The sequence below is a fragment of the Sphaerodactylus townsendi genome, linkage group LG02 (assembly GCF_021028975.2).
Source record: "Sphaerodactylus townsendi isolate TG3544 linkage group LG02, MPM_Stown_v2.3, whole genome shotgun sequence".
Classification (NCBI taxonomy): Eukaryota; Metazoa; Chordata; class Lepidosauria; order Squamata; family Sphaerodactylidae; genus Sphaerodactylus; species Sphaerodactylus townsendi.
In genome coordinates this window covers 91,759,018-91,775,682 of record NC_059426.1, presented here as the reverse complement: position 1 = coordinate 91,775,682, position 16,665 = coordinate 91,759,018, and the positions used below count along the sequence as shown (strand labels likewise).

At 40.9% G+C, this 16,665-nt stretch overlaps 1 protein-coding gene across 1 annotated transcript in view; it reads right to left on the bottom strand.

The window, feature by feature from the left end:
• Positions 1 to 365: 365 nt before the first annotated feature.
• The window catches only part of TEAD1 (TEA domain transcription factor 1), a 159,782-nt gene continuing 143,482 nt past the window's right edge, over positions 366 to 16,665 (bottom strand). Inside the window, exons 11-13 of the mRNA XM_048484579.1 lie at positions 5,019 to 5,159; positions 2,255 to 2,407; positions 366 to 1,805 (exon numbers count right to left, since the gene is read on the bottom strand). Coding sequence (XP_048340536.1) covers positions 1,692 to 1,805; positions 2,255 to 2,407; positions 5,019 to 5,159 — 408 coding nt within the window. The 3' untranslated portion in view covers positions 366 to 1,691. The remainder of the gene's footprint in view (positions 1,806 to 2,254; positions 2,408 to 5,018; positions 5,160 to 16,665) is intronic.

Here is a 16,665-nt window from a genome sequence, read left to right as displayed (position 1 = left end):
ATGCCGAAAGGGGTGGATTTAAAAGGAAAATCTAGGGAAATTTGGGGGGTGCCTGCTGTCAGGGGTGTAATTGTTAAGCTAGCAGCACCAAACTTTCAGGGTATCTTTAGGAGACTCACATGATGATACCACCCAGGTTTGGTGAGATTTGGCTCAGGAGGTTCAAACTTATGGAACCTCAAAGGTGTAGTCCCCATCTCCTATTAGCTCCCATTGGAAACAATGGGGGATGGGGGCACTCCCTTTGTGAGTCCATAACTTTGGACCCCCTAAACCAAACTTCACCAAACTTGGGTGGTATCATCAGGAGAGTCTCCCAAAAATCCCTGAAATGTTGGTGCTGCTAGCTTAAACACTGCGCCCCCTGCAGGCCAAAAACTGAAAAAACACTTTAAAATATAAAAATACCACAAACGGGGGTGGGGGGGAGAGCTTTGGACATGTAATGTGGGGGTTTAAACCAGGGAACCCCCCCTTACCTACATACTTGATTTCTAGGTAGGCAGGCAAAACAGAAGATTTATCAAAGGTTTGATAGGCTACCATACACTGCTGATAGACTGTACTAATCTTAGAAGATCACAAAATTTAGAAGTTTCCTGAAAGAGTGTGTCTTTTTACCTAGTAGTGTCTATAATTTTCCAGCACTCAAAAGACATTAAAAACAGATGAACCTTTTGCTTGTTTACCAATTCTCTTCTCAACCACAGTCACTTTGTGGTTTCAGCTGATAACATAATTGTAATACAGCGGTCACTTTATCCCCCCCCCCCCCCACATATTTGCTAATTACTAATTTTGGTGTTACAACTTCTTGAGTCATGATGAAAAGAAAAAAATAAAACCAAAAATTCTCTTATAAAATATAACCACACAAGATTACGTACACCATAAATCTAATTTTTCAGAATTTACCTAGTTATTGCAAAACGAGCCATCTTTTAAATTAAATAATCAAATGCCCTTATTAGTACAATACTTTATATTTTTTTAAATACACTAGATATGATTAGTAAAGGGAGAAAATTTCGCTTTGCAATACCTGCTTTAAAGGTTCGATGGATTAGAAGGTTAGTTGAACACAGGGAAGGAAAAAAATACATTTTTGTCTACATTTAGGACTTGTCTGCTCCTATCAGGCATTTCTTAAGGCTATGTTTGTCTTTTGGCTTCAAACAGAAATAGAGTTTGTGTTATAAAATAATTTAGTGAATTACATTCGTCTGTATCATCCACAGTAATCAGTTATCAAGATAATTCTAAAAATTGTTCTAATTTACACATAGTTAAAATTCATTTCAATTTCACTTTCATCTTAAAAAACATGTTTTTTAATTTAGATAAAACACCTCAAATGCTTATAATTGCTGTTAAAGTTTTCCCATTGCAAATACACTGTCTTATATTTTTCTAACACAACAACAACAAAATTAAAACTTGCACAAAGGCCTTGAAATCCTTAAATATACTCCCCAAAGAGGTGTGATTTTATAAATCTGAAGAATACTTTGTTTTAAAAAGAATTTGTACAACTGTACCAGAATTTCACAGCTACAATGTATGAACACACTCAAATGAGGTTTAGAAAAATGCAGGGGAAAGCTCAGCCAGAGGAACTGCCATTTCACGTTGAAGTAGACAGTCTGTGTTTTGATAAGGAGCTATAATGAAATGTGTCTATAAATAACTGCTCAGTCCTTTACAAGCCTGTAGATGTGATGCTGTGCGCCGTGTTCGCTGTTTGAAACTTCAAATACACAAGCCATGCAAAGTAGGGTTTCTTGCGTGTCCCTGTTCGTTACAACCTGGTTTAGATTAAGGGGGGGAAAGGCAGTATGTTAGAAATTTGTCAGCTGCTTCCATAGGCACAAAATCAAACAATTTGGTTTTAATCCTCAGATGTTATAAAATATCTCACTCTCACACACTTCGCCCCTCTCTAATGCTGGCATCTGATCTAATAGAGAAATTAAGAGTATTCTGAGGACATGAGAGGTAGACTATTATATGTAGCTGACATGATTCTCCTCACCTCCATTTTATCCTCACAACAGGTGAGGCAGTTTAGGCAGAGAGAGTGTGACCAGCCCAATGATCCACAGCAAGCTTCCCTTTCATGAGTGGGGATTCAAACCCAGGTCTCCCAGATACTAGTCTGATGCTCTTAACCACTATACTAAACTGGCTTTTGAAAACAGATTAAAAAAGGCAAAGGTTCACATAAATAAACTGGCAAGTAAAAGTGAAGCATTACCAACAAAATAGTGAAGTTTTCCAACACACTGTTCATCATATATTTCTCTGGCAAATGCTTGAGCTTGTGGATGAAGTTGATCATATATTCACACATTGGAGAACGGTTTATTCTATACACAAACCGGCCATTCTCAAACCGTGCATATTCAGTCTAGGATGAAAAACAAAGAGAAAAGTCCAGAATTATAATGCAATTAGACATGTTGATGAATTAAAGTTCTTTTAGTTTGTTTTTTAAAAGATCCGATTAATTCCATGAAATAACTGACCTTAGTGCAAAACCTTTAAGACCCTCTAATTAAAATATTGAATCCAGATGATTAAATTTCAGGTGTAATAAAGACATACAGTTCTCAGGAAAGACACTGGACAAATGTTAGTACTCTGATATAGACATCAGAACTGGGGATGGGGTAAAAACATCTGCACACGGGCATTCCTTGCCTCTATATTGAATATGGAATGCTGAGTGAAAATAGGCAGATGTCCTCTTCTGTCTGCTCACTGCACATAACAGGGTGGCATGAGGGAAGGAGGCAGAACACCCAGCTTGATAGATTAATAAGTAGACTAAACACAGGCCTACAGATCTGGAGAGGCACCAAGAGCTCTGAAGGAAAAGAAAAGCACCCTTCAATCTACAGGAAAAAAGTTGAGTCATCTAAGCATACAAGCCATTCATCAGAAACTGGTATGGTCTAAGAACTGGAGAAATTATTGTCAAGCAGAAAAAAGCTGTCTGGGAACTGTTGTGGAAATAGAACGCTTCTCCCCTGAAGCCAGAATGATTAACTCTGGGGTCTGCAACCTGTGGCTCTCCAGATGTTCATGGACTACAAATCCCATCAGCCCCTGCCAGCATGGCCAATTGACCATGCTGGCAGGGGCTGATGGGATTTGTAGTCCATGAACATCTGGAGAGCCACAGGTTGCAGACCCCTGGATTAACTGAATCATGGCCAAAGAGGGTTTAAACCCTAGATCCTCCAATCTTGTTAATTTTGTGAGTAGTTTTGGAATTTTGAGAACAGGTAGCATGACCCTCCAAAATGATACCCAAACACTTAGGCCCTTTCCGCACAGGCGCTGAATGGGGGTGCATTGGCATAAAAAGTCCTGGTAGGGGCGCACAGATGGTCCCAGTAGGGGCGCAGGGGAAGGCACAGCCTTCACACAGGCTGCACCTTCTGCAGCCAGCTTACCTGCTCCTGCTGGCTTCCGTCGTGTTGTCGAGGCCAGGGGACCCACACCCCTGGCCAGAGCAATGGCTCTGGAGACGGAGGCCACAGGAGTGTGTCCCCTGGCCTCCACAATGCGACGGAAGCCAGCAGGAGCAGGTATGCCGGTTGGGTAAGGTGGGAGGGAAACGCTGCCTTCCATCCGCTGCCGTTTGCACGGCAGCAGGTGGAAGGTGCCACTTTTGAAAAACCTCGCTTGTGGAGGTTGCAGTAGCACCTGCTGTGCGACTGTTACTGCCAGGAAAATATTTTCCTGAGCCTATCACTGAACTACACTGGCTAAGGATCAGAGCAAAGAGACCAGTGTTGCCCAGAAGCCTCCATAAGGCCTGGAAAGAACGTGTATATGTGATTGTGCCAATGTTTCACATGGCTTCCCTCTTGCTTTTATCCTTTTTAGGATTTAAATATAAGCCCCTCAGTGTTGAATTTATTGTCTGTCCTATAGGCTTATATCTTAGCTAGGTTTCACAGTTGATTTAAGGTTTGTCAATGCTAGGTTAGGATATTTCATTTATGCTCTTTTATTGTAAGTTTGTTAAAATTAGGAAATGTTATTTTTGATATTTGTATCTGTTAGTAAAAAGCAATAGCTTGTAGCAGCTGATATTAAGAGCCAAGGAAGCTAGTCTTGGAAGTCAGTTTGGGCCAACACCCAGTAAAACTCTTTTAGCGAAAACAAAGACCCCTTTGGAATTGAATCTGATGCCGGCACCCCAGATATCCCAACTGTTGAACTTTCTTTTGTTGCGAGACTGAGGCGCGGGAGCCTCAGGACATAACTCAAGGAAGCAGCCCATCTGATAACCAGCTACCTCCGTGCATTAACAGCCTCACCCAGTTTTATGAATGGACACTCTCCCCTCTCTGTTTCAGCACTATCATAAAGTCTCCGGGGAAGAAGCCTGACAGCGAGATCTCAGGATCCCATTCACAAAGTTGTAACTGTATCTCTCTTTTTATGTGTTGATGTTTCTTTATTGTTGTAAGATAAGGGACCTGCCCCCTTACCTGTCCCTTTGCCCCCTTTGATCTGTGTGTATAAAAGTTCTTGTGCTTGTCCACGAGAGCGTGATTCCCCTGCCTGAGCTGTAGCAACCACTTCCGAATAAAATACTTTGCTTTTGAAGAACACTGGCTTCCTGCGCCTCACTTCGTTGCCTGAGCTGAAATCACTTAATGTTACTCGAGCAGCAGTGGTAACACAAATGCCTCTCCAGGGACGGCGTTTTTGCCAACCCTGGGGTGCTGTTTACCACCCATGCGGAAAGAGCCTTAGAGTCAACACATAAAAAGATCATGTACATCTGTAGTACGTATTATTCTGTATTATTATTATTATGCTCATGCTTCTAAACTAAGCATAAATAAGATGGAAAACAAAGGAAGATAGTGAAATGGCATCAGTATAAAGAATTACATCACACACATCTTAGTCATTGTGGAATGGTATTACTAAGCAGAAAAATCTTATACATTAGCAAATTTTTTTTAAAAACCAAACAGCAGGTATGCAAATCCTACCTCTACTTTTTCTACAACTTGCTTCCCAAATGAGCAGACTTTGGTGGAACAGGTGATTGTCATGTTTTCTGAGCTTTCATATTGACTAGTTACACCATAGAATGCTCCTGTATCATCTTGAATGTTGCAATTTAAGTCCGCCTGCAGGAAAAGATAACAGAAGTTCTTTCAACTGCTTGTATTGTTGAGTAATAATTAAGAAATCTTAGCATGCCACTATTAAAAACTCCACATTTGAAAATTACTTTAAAGTCAAAAATTTTTAAAAACTTTTTAAAACTTTTTAAAAACAAACTTTTTAAAAACAAACTTTTTAAAAACAAAAAAACCCCCATGACATGAAGAAACAAAATGTACCAGTTCCCATTATGGTAGGGGGGAAATGACCAGCAGAAGACAAGAAGCTGAAGTTTGCAAGACAGGTCTAGGATGCAGAGAGCACACCTGCAGCCCCAGGCATATTTCAACCAGAGTGCCTAGAACAGTTCTTATTGCCAAGGAGAACAGCTGCGCTATTATCTCCAAAGCCTAATGCCTCAGCTTCTAAACATGAAAGCTCTTAACACTGTTTCTAATTTCAGGTACTGATTTGAAATTAAGAAGATACAGAAATACAATGGAAACACTAGGGGTCCTATCTTTACCATCATTTGTATGCAAAAGCTTCGGTCTGCAGTTGGATCCTTGTTATTATCATGGGCACAAAATCAAATAATTAAGATCCACAAAAATTAACCAGAAAAGATAACAGTCCTTTGACCTGAAAGGAACACATTCTCCACCCCCACTTTTGGATAGGACAAGATCTTCAGGTAAAAGATGCATTCCATGATAGAATGGCTACTTTGAATACCAACAACTGAAAAACAGATATGAGGTACATAGCATTTGCAAAGATAATGTGAAGAAGCATTCAAAACACATACCTCTGTAATGGCATAATAATTTCTCCCTGATTTTTGGCCAATATTATATCCCAGAATCCCACATGGAGCCATATTCAGCCCAAACCCTTACCTCACAAAAGTGCTGATATGCAAGCTGTCACATACACCGGATGTGGTAACAAAAGCCCATGGAAGAACCAAAAGGTACTTTTGACTTGCAGAAAGGATAGCCCTTCCCTGAAGGAATATAGCAGGAAACCATGTAGTCTGCCCCAAGGGTCCTTGAAAATACCTGGTGTGTGCCTTAACGAGAATGATTACTGTATTCAAAGATCCATGCTTTCAGCCCTAAAGAGCCCAATGTACCTGTTTTTACTGCACTGTATTTCTATTTTTGCATGTTTATGTTTTGTAGGAAAATGATATTATAAAGCTTGTGATGTTATTTGACTGAAAGCCTTTACGAAGATAGTTTTGTACAATGTTTGTTAAACTGAAGTAGAATTTCTGTCTCTCTGAACACTGATAAGCTATCCTGCTCCACCCAATTTCGCCATAAGACACTCCCTGTCTTCCGCAATCAAGCACATTTAGCCTTCAAGTACAACTGAAGACTACAGAAAACATCTGCATTTCTAAAAGTACCACAGAATATTGTAAAAGGATTCCTTTTGTTGTATTAGTTAGATCATTAAAGAACCAGAATGTCTAGGTGCGGTCTGAGGAAACAGATGTCAAAATCCTAAAACATTGCCATTACGATAGCAATCCTCTGTAAATTGATGTATTTATGTCTGAATATTTTGAATTGTTTTGGAGACACTCCTTCCCATGCTTGTTCCTATTAAAAACCCCTGTTTTTCACCAGTTCATCGATCCCCTACCATCGCTACCAGAGATGCTGCTGGCTTCAATAAAAATTTATTGAGTAATTCTGAAGTTTCTTGCCTCTTAATATTCCCCATCCCTCCCATCAGGAATTGAGTAAGCCTGCCTGCTGCCTTCTGTGGTGGTAACACCTCTGCCATAATCCATAACAAAAATAAGTGCACATCTATCCCATTATTTCAAAGGCCTTCTCTAAATCTGCATCAAATTGTGACCACCATGTTCACACCTATTTTAAATTACTAATACTATACTCAGTACTTAATTTTTCCTACTTTTTTACCACTTATTACTAAGCTGAGGTCTCTGATCAAAGCAGCTAGAGCATATTTCATTCTACAATACTAGACCCTTGTTATGCATCATGAGTGAAGTATCAGTATAAAGAATAGAGTACAGTAAGCAAATCAAACCCATCTGTGATGATCTGATCTCACTGGTATGTGAGAGCTATCATGCTGTAGTGGCTGGACTAGGATCTGGGAAACCCATTTTTGAATCCCTACTTTGCCACTGAAGATACTAATGCCTTTTTGACCAGGAGGCTCTGGTTCCACCATCCAGCATCACCAACCGGTTCCCCCATCCTCCTGGTCTTCAGCTACTATCCTTCAAACCAAGGGCATGATCCTTTCCATACAATGCAAGGTAATGTGGGTGTTAAGTGCCATTAAGTTGCTTGCCACGCATGGTGACCCTAGGGGAATGCAACAAAAACAGATAACTGAACATCACAACTATTCTTGTTGACAGTTCTTTATCAATGATGCTCTTATCTCTAGAGATATTGCTGAATCTCAGCCGACCAAAGCCATTGACTGAATTGACCTGTACAGATTTGTGTTTATGTTTGTCTGGTTTATAAGTAACATGTTTCTTTTGGTGGCAGGCAAAAATTTCTAGCTAAGGAGGCAGATGATTTACTCCATATTGGAATATGCAGTCATTCTCAGGATAATTAGCTTCTGAGACTTGACTCTTGCTATGACTCTGAACTCTAGTTCCTCTCCTTTCACAGATATAATGTAGGACGTTGTGAAAGCAACTTTCTGGAAGACATCAGGGGGCTGTTTTATCATCACAGTCTTCATCTTTTTACTCTAAGATAATTTGATTAAACTAATTGATGGCCAAGATTTGAACAAGGTGAATTGTTTTTCTCCTGTGCTTGTGAGCAGCAGAGGAAGACTTTTTATAGAACACCAAATATAATCTTGAGAGATGAAGGCTCAATTTCTAATCAGCCATATGAACTAAACATCTGATTATCTACTGTTTTTTCTGATGCTATTCAACAGACCTGAGCTTGCATATCTCATATTTTGCTTGCAACTATAATGTAAATGTAAGTGAGAAAAGTCTCTCTAATAAAGAATTTGGATTTATACTCTGTTTTTCTTAACTGTAAGGAGTCTCAAAGCGACTTACAAAGTCCTTCTCTCCCTCTCCCCACAACAAACATCTTGTGAGATAGGTAGGGCTGAGAGAGTTCTGAGAGAACTGTGTCCAGCCCAAGGTTACCCAGCATAGGCGTAGCTGCAACGGTGACATGTGGGGATATTTGCCCCAGGTGGCACCCGTTGTGTCACGTGGGGGGAGGAGGCGGAAAATTGCTCCGACACTTCCGGGAAGGAGGAGGGCATGGCTGGGCCTAGGTGCAACATGCATGTGCCACCCGGGACGAGGCCTGTCCAAGTGGTGTGTGCACTTCACACCTAGGCCCAGCCACGCCCCAGGATGAGGCCTGCACCTGTCGGTTGGCCTGGTGGGCTGTGGGTGTGCTCTCTGTCTCTCTGGAGAGCACAGCCATGGCCCACCAGGCGAGCCGACGTTGTGCCCAGACCCAGTTACACCCCTCCTTCCCCCTCACCCCACCAGGCCTGGCCGCCAGCTAAGGTAAGTGGGACGCTGGGGGCAGGGTGCACGAGGTACAGGGTGGAAAATTCGGAGTCTACCCTGGGCTCCATTTTCCATAGCTACGCCACAGTTACCCAGTGGGCTTCATATTTAGGATTGGGGAAACACACCCAGTTTACCAAATTGGAATCCACTATTCAAGTGGAGGAGTGAGGAATCAACCCTGTTCTTCTGATTAGAGTCCACCTGCTCTTAACCACTTTACCATGCTGACTCTGTTATTACAAAAGTTCCTTTTGCACATGGAGAATAATGCACTTTCAATCCACTTTCACAATTGTATGCAATTAGATTTTGCTATTCCGCACATTAAAATCCAGCTGCAAAGTGCACTGAAAGTGGATTGAAAGTGCATTATTCTGCTTGTGCGGAACAGGCCTATGTGAAATCAACAATCAACACCATGCATCAATTTAGTTGAATCAATGAAGTTTTAAACATTCTCAAAGCTGAATGGTAATTCAGCAGTCTAGGCTCTAGGTATTTTATTTTTCATATTTGGTTTTGGCTATCTTTAAACCTGCTTGGAATATGCAGGGAAGAAATGAAGGGTTCCTATTAAAGTTTCCAATTCATTATTTTCCCTCTTCCAATGAGACATACTGATGTCAAAATACCATTTTTTTAAAAAAAGAGAGGGTAGAGCAAGGGTAGTACTGGGTTGTGATAGGTGTAATAACCCAAAGAACAAAACAGTAGAAGGGCATGCCAGCCTTAACTCCTGGGAAAATACTGGCTGCAAAAAGTGAGGTTTACATTGCTGTAGCATTGTTGCTATGTCTGTCCTTTTGTGTGTGGAGAATTTTCTGAAAATTTAGGCTGGCTGTTTTTTCCAGTCAGAGTAAGTTTACCTCAAAGAGAAAGCAGGTACAGCATATCAAGTCCTGCCAATCAAAGAAGCATGTCTGGTGAACACACAGGGCTTTTTTTGGTGGTAGCCCCACAGTTATGGAACAACATCCTAAAGAGGTATGCCCAGCCTTCTTACTGTCAACCTGTAGAATGCAGCTGATGACTTTTATTTTACTTTATTTTATTTCTTGGCAATCCTGATTGGAAATTTTAAATTGTGGTTTTTTATGTGCTTTTTAAAAAATAATTGCTGATTTATTTATATTGCAAGCTGTCTTCTGAACGTGGAAAGGCTGCTAATAAATGTTTTAAATAAATAAAATAAGGCAAACAGAAGGACTCCAAGTAGCACCTGCAGTGGCGGAGCTACAAGGGGACAGGGGGTGAGCCATGCACATGCCTGGGGGGCAGAAAATTGCCCCCAGGCCCCTCCCCCTTCCCCCCGTGGCACCCCAGGCACCCCCAACTCGGAAAATCGCCCCCAGCCCCTCACCCCCCTTCCCACACTTACCTTAGTTCCTTTCCTTTTCCTAGAACTTTTTCAGGCTGAAAAAAAGGCCTGTTCACAGTACAGGCTAAAAATGGCCTGAGAAAATGGCCTGTTGCTAGCAGGCAATACTGAGTTTTCTGAGAGTAAAAACTAGTGTGGAGGGGGCAGGGCAGTTTCCAGAGCTGATTAGGCCTTTGAGGGAGAACTCATCAGGATCAGGCATGGCAGCAACCACCAGTGACTTGATACTAACCAAGTAGGATGACTCACCCAGGTCTAGCTGGTTGCTACTACTATTCAATAGCAGTCACTCCACAGAAGCCATTGCTGTATAGTGGCTAGAGTTTCAGACTAGCATCTGGGAGATTCAAATTACCAGTCCTGTCAATCCCACTCTAATGTGCAAATTGCCCCCAGGCCCCTCCCCCTTCCCCCGTGGCACCCCAGCCCTCCCCCCTCGGAAAACCTTGGGCAAGTCAAATGCTGTGAGCATAATCTACCGCACAGTTTTTTGTGAGGATAAAATAGAGAAGAAAATGATTTAAACAGCTTTGGTTCCCCATTCTAGAAAAAGATGGGTATAGATGAAGATGAGGGACAGATTAAAAGTTGGTTGATTGGTGGGTAAGAAGGAGAAAACGTAGAGGAAAATTTGAGGCTATGGGGGCTGCCAGGAGGAGAAAAAGAGGAAATGGGGTCGGGAGAACATTGAGGAGTTTCCTGACACCTTGATTGCTCTCAATATGTTGTAATTCTTTCGAATGTATGAACTATTTTGTTTTGATGTACCCTGTCTGTACCCTTAAAAAACCCCTGTTTTCGCTCAGTTGAGTGTGGCTTCCCCGATGCTTGCAGGACCCTTGTTGGTTTGAATAAAATTATTTCTTTATTTTATTCTGAAGGCTGTGGCTTATTAGCTTTAGAGCTGTCTGCAAATAGTGCTAACACATTGATTCTTGAAAGCTTATACCCCCCAAATCTTGTTGGTCTCTAAACTGCTACTGGGCCTGAATATAACAACAAATTATGGATGTTTGACTAAGAAACGTTTCTTAACCTGTGCTTTCCATCAATGTACCTTGAACTGCAAAGCTGGCATGTTATGTTCTCACTGTAGATAAAAATTAATTCAAGAGCATTTTGCCCCCAGTAAGAAAAAAACTGGCTGGAGGAGAAGAAACACCTTATTTGAAGAAAATCTGAGCTGCAGTGGTAACAAATCAAATGGGAATAAAAGATTCACTGTATGATCTGCTTTCCACCTGTTCATAAAATAGGAATGTTAACTTTGCGTCCTAACCAAAAGAAAAAAAATATTATGACTTAAGAATTTTGCCATGGAATTTCATTTCAGAGCCAATCCATGATCAGCATGTTAGGAAATTTTACTTCCCTTCTCATAAACCTTTGTGCTGTACTCCCTGGAGATAACAATATAACACCTTAATACTTCAATGTATAGAGTTGTCAGTGTGAAATACTGAATGTTTTGCCCATTAAGTCTATCAACTAATATGATGCATAAAAGACCACATCAGAATGTAATGAAACCAAAACTGGCTGTAAACAAGAAGAATACTTTATCCATAAATGTCCTTGGTCTTCAGAGAAAGGAAGGCTGGCACCTTGGCTCAATCAAAGTTTCAGGAAGCAGCAAACAGAGCAATTACAAAACCCTCCCACCCCAAAGAGATAGGAAAAGCAGTAATACAGAAGGATTTCTTACGGGAGCTGCATAACTAAGACACAAATATTCAGCAGTTAAAACTGAACATGCAGGGTCGCTTGTTAAACATCACGAAGGCATCAGTTGCTGTGCACTGCAATGAGGAGTCATTCATATGAGTATATTAAACTTCCCTTCCTTCTCACTAAACATTGATCAAAGGGCAGACAGTCCCAATGGTGAAGCAATTTTTTCCCTCAACAGCAGCATCTGGATCTTTGGCACAGTTCACAGCCAGTTGTGAACTGCAGCTTTGGAACTGCTTCCAGATCTGCCACATGGCTCAGCTTTTGATGGCCAGGCCAAGCCACTCTTCATCCCAGCTGCTCTCTGACTCATTCAGGAGCACTAAGACTCTTGCATCAAGTTGGGAAAGAATTTTGCATTAGTGCCATCAAGATCACTGCGCAGACAAGGGCCTCTTAGAAGAAACCAGAAAAAAAAACAGAAGGGGTTTCTCCCCCTCTCCTATGCAGATCTGTTTTAAACTTGACTGGAAAAAAAATTGGCTAAAGATGTCTACTCTACATCAGTGGCCCCATCTCTCAGCTGCACTTTGTTTGCCAAAACTCATTCTGTTATGCAATAAAATCGCATCTAAGGAGGGGAAAACATTACAATAGCTTTTTTGTGAATGAAGGAAACAAAGAATCTACATGCCCCCAAAGACTCTGCAGCAGACACACAGGAGGGATGTGGGAGGAGGCCATGTGGCCGAGCTCTTTCCAAACACTAACTGTGCTGAATTCATTATTTGTTAACAGTGCTTGACAAAGAAACAGCATTATGTTTTTTTTAAAGATCACAGCTATTTTACATAATGAGAATAGGAATAAACTTAACCATCCGCCTCATGTTACTTTTCCACTAATTATGGCATATATTTACATCCATAAAAATGGGAGAGATTTTGGACATGATTTAGTGCCCTTTTATTGTGCAGATTCCTTTATTTCCATTCCGCATTTGAATTTCAAAAATGTTTTGGACTTCAAAGCATCTTTTTAAAAAGCTTGCACTAATTACAATATGCATTATTTTCTAAAACTGCTTTTTTGCATTGCAGATTCCTGAAAAGATAGGTATTCATTAAAAATATACCAATTAATACCACCCGAAAATCTTACAGGGTTCTGTTCTTCATTTTAAAAGTGTGCTAATACACACAATAGTTTTTTTAATGTTTGAAGAAACCTTGTAATCCTTTAACATAAGACAGTTACCACAAAGATAGAAATAGCCACCTTTAAACAACAACTAAGTGTGCTTTTTGCTGTCCCACTAAGCCAATGCAAAAAATGTATGTGTTTTATACACTGACTGTTTATTTCTTTTGGACATGAAGCTTCTAACTTGTGCTGATAGATGTCGCCAAAATTAGGATGGATATTACACAGGTATTACAGCACAAGGGATGTGGAATGGTACAACATAGCCAGATCTCATCAGATCTTGGAAGCTAAGCTGGATCAGTACACCAGCATCGATCATCAACAGCCTAGATGTGATTCTCAATACTTTCCTTTCAGTGGAGGCACAGGTCACAGATGAAGCCATTTTTTCATCTTCACTCAGGCTAGACAACTGGTGCCCTTCCTAATTCGCCCTGATCTAGCCACAGTGATCCATACAGTGGTCACCTCCAGATTAGATTACTGTAATTTACTCTGCAGGACTCTCCTTTAGGTTGCTTCAGAAACTTCAGCTGGTCCAAAATACAGGCACGGGTCCTTACAGGAACCCCACAAAAAGTGCATATACAACCGGTGCTCTACCAGCTGCACTGGCTTCAGGTTGAGTACTGGAGCAGGTTCAAGGTTCTGGTATTGACCTTTAAAGTCCTAAATGATCTGGGACCATCATACTAGTGGGACCGCCTCTCCTGATACACACCCCAAAGAACATTATGCTCAGCCGGTAATAATTTACTGGTGGTCCCTGGGCCAGAAAGATCTCCAACTGTCCACAACTAGTGCCAGAGCCCTTTTGATTCTGGCCCTGGTCTGGTGCAATTCCACACGGTCTGTAACAATGAGATGTTCTGCCAGGCCTACAGTTGAGGACAGCCACAGTTTCTATCTTAGCTGGCCTCCCTATGCACCTCCCTTTACCTGCTCACCTTTCCCATTTTTACCTATTGCTATTCCCATTTCTTTCCTTTGCCTAAGGTAACTTATCTGTTCCCTTCTCTTCCTTTTTCCCTCCCTTCTTTTTGACTGGTTTCTGTCTGATGTGACTGTTTGCTGTTATAAGGTTTTAATATCATCACTGATATTTTATCATAAATTGAGAGTTTTAATTAAAAATTACATGTAGCATGATTTCAATAATGTTGTAACTTGCTGTGATATGCTCTGAACCTGACTGAGGAAGGGAAGGGTAGAAATAGGCAAAATTTAATGAATGTAAATAAATCTTCACCAAGGTTGCTATAAGTCAGCTGTGACTTGATAGCACTTTAAACACATATTACAGCACAAAATATCAACAAAATACAGATTACATTCCTTGATTCAGCAGAGGTTTACTTCCAGTGAAACTGTCACATGGATAACAGAAATTCCAAAACAGGAGATGCTTCTATGTGTTAAACTCCTTGTATTGGGAACTTGAAAACCTTGACCACAGTTTTTGGCCATCACAAGATATCCACTGTATATCATACTGAATACATCTCTTTACTGATGTGATCCAGAATAATCTGGGAATCATGTTATCTGCAGAGTACAGGACCACAAGCTAAGCAAATATTCATCACAAAAGAGAATTCAATAGATAGAGACACCTGTACAGATCTAATGACGTATAACAGCAAAGATGTCACTACTAGGACAATAGGAGCACCCCCAAGTACCTGTGTGAAGACTGAGTTGTAAATTTGGGGTTGATGGCAAAGTGAAATCCCTACACCCAGCACTGGGATGTGATAGTTAGCATTTGAATTTATCAGATCTATACACTAGAAATGAAGATGTTGCTTAGAACAATGACAATAGGAAGAGTTGGTTTTTATACTCCACTTTTCTCTACCTTAAAGGAGTCTCAAAGCAGCTTACTATCACATTCCCTTGTGAGGTAAGTGGGCCTGAGAGAGTTCTGAGGGAATTGTGACTGTCCCAATGTCACCCAGCAGATGTAATGTGGAGGAGTGGGGAAACAAATCTGGTTGTCCAGCTTAAGAGTCTTACCCACAACACCATGATACAAGTCTACATATTACAATTACAACATGAAAAATAGTCACTCCAACATGTTCCTACAGGCAAGGAAGGTTGGAGAATCTTGAATCACTTGCCAGTGGCTAATTTCCTGTGTTAATCTCATCCTGAGTAATAAGGAAAGGGAAAAACAGAAAACAGAAAGGCCTGGCCAGTGGCTCCTCTTTCCCTGTCAGCACAGAGAGAGCACTGCAAGTCCCTCCAACGTGTTTTTCCTTTTGAAATCTGAATAGGCAGAGTCAGGTTGATTTTCACACAGTGAATGTCAAATGTAAACTTGGCAAATGCCACAGCAACATAAAGAAAGGGGAGCTGGAATTGGACAGATGGAGCAGGATGGGCAATGGCACAACTATGCTGCCTTCATCATGAGTTTGCTTGCATATATAAATAGCTTTTCTGACCATGCCATACCTATTTGTATTCTAGGCAGCTTTTGGTGGCAGGTTTGAAAGACTTAAAGAAAACATATGTCAGTCAGGTCCAGGTAACAATATACTCTTTGGTATGGGAAATGTCTTCTAAAAGACAAATTCAGTTAAACAATTGTCAGAATATCTTCTGAGTCTTTGCTTATTCTGAAAACAGAGCTATCACTGAAACTGTCCTATCAATGTCAGAAGTTGCTTCTGTAATTTTTAAAAGGATACATAAATCTACTGCATTGCAGTGAGGTCATCATAAATCCCAGCATACTCTGGAAATACTTGCAGTCAGGATACCACATGACAATGTACAAACCATGTACCAGCCAGTACCGCTTCTGCTCTGACTGGCCAGATCAGACTCATTAACCCTGGCCTGGAGGTACAAATAATTCTCATGAATCACTGGCTACCAATGGTAGTTAGTAGCTACCAATGGTAGCTAGTGCACATTAAATGGGCTGTTGTGTATCCTGGTTCCAAGGAACACCTGATTTTGCTGAGGTTCAGCTGCCAGTATTAGTGCATCAATCCAATGCAGCATAGCAAAATGGAATACCCTTCTAAGGAATTTGCTCTCCTGAGCTATTTTTCCATACTCCCCTGAGCTTCAGTGTACCTGCACATACTTCACAAATACATTAATCTACCTCAATGTAGCTAGTACCATGGTCGAAGCATGAAGCTATAACCATCAAAGAAGACTCTACCCCTATTTATCATCATCAACTCTCTTCTGTACCATATTTCAATGTGTTCTTCACCTTTGAACAGATGAAGGTTATGGTTGGAGAGCTCATTATACAGTAACCTCAAAGTTCAGGTCCAGTCAGTGCCTGGATGGGAAACTGTCCAGGGACTCATGTGTGCCACACTGAGTTCCAAGATTTTATTAATTTATAATTTTATTTCTAGACCATCCTTCCCCATATGGGCTCAAGGTGGCTTCCAACAAACATTCAAAAATAGTCAATTTCATAACCCATGGTGTCCTAAGGATAGCTATTTATGGATGGAATTAGCAACATATAATATCAACCAACAGCGAAAAACAAAAGGACAGGACAGAAAAAAGGGAAAGGGAAGGAGAGTGAAGAGAAGGGAGGCCAATCAGTTGGATACCTTTGTGCCCTCAAATAAAAGCCTAGCAGCACAGCTCTATCTTACAGTTTCTCCAGAATTTTGATACATCCTGCAGGGCCTGGGTCATATTTGACAGAGGATCTCACCATGCCAGGGCCAAA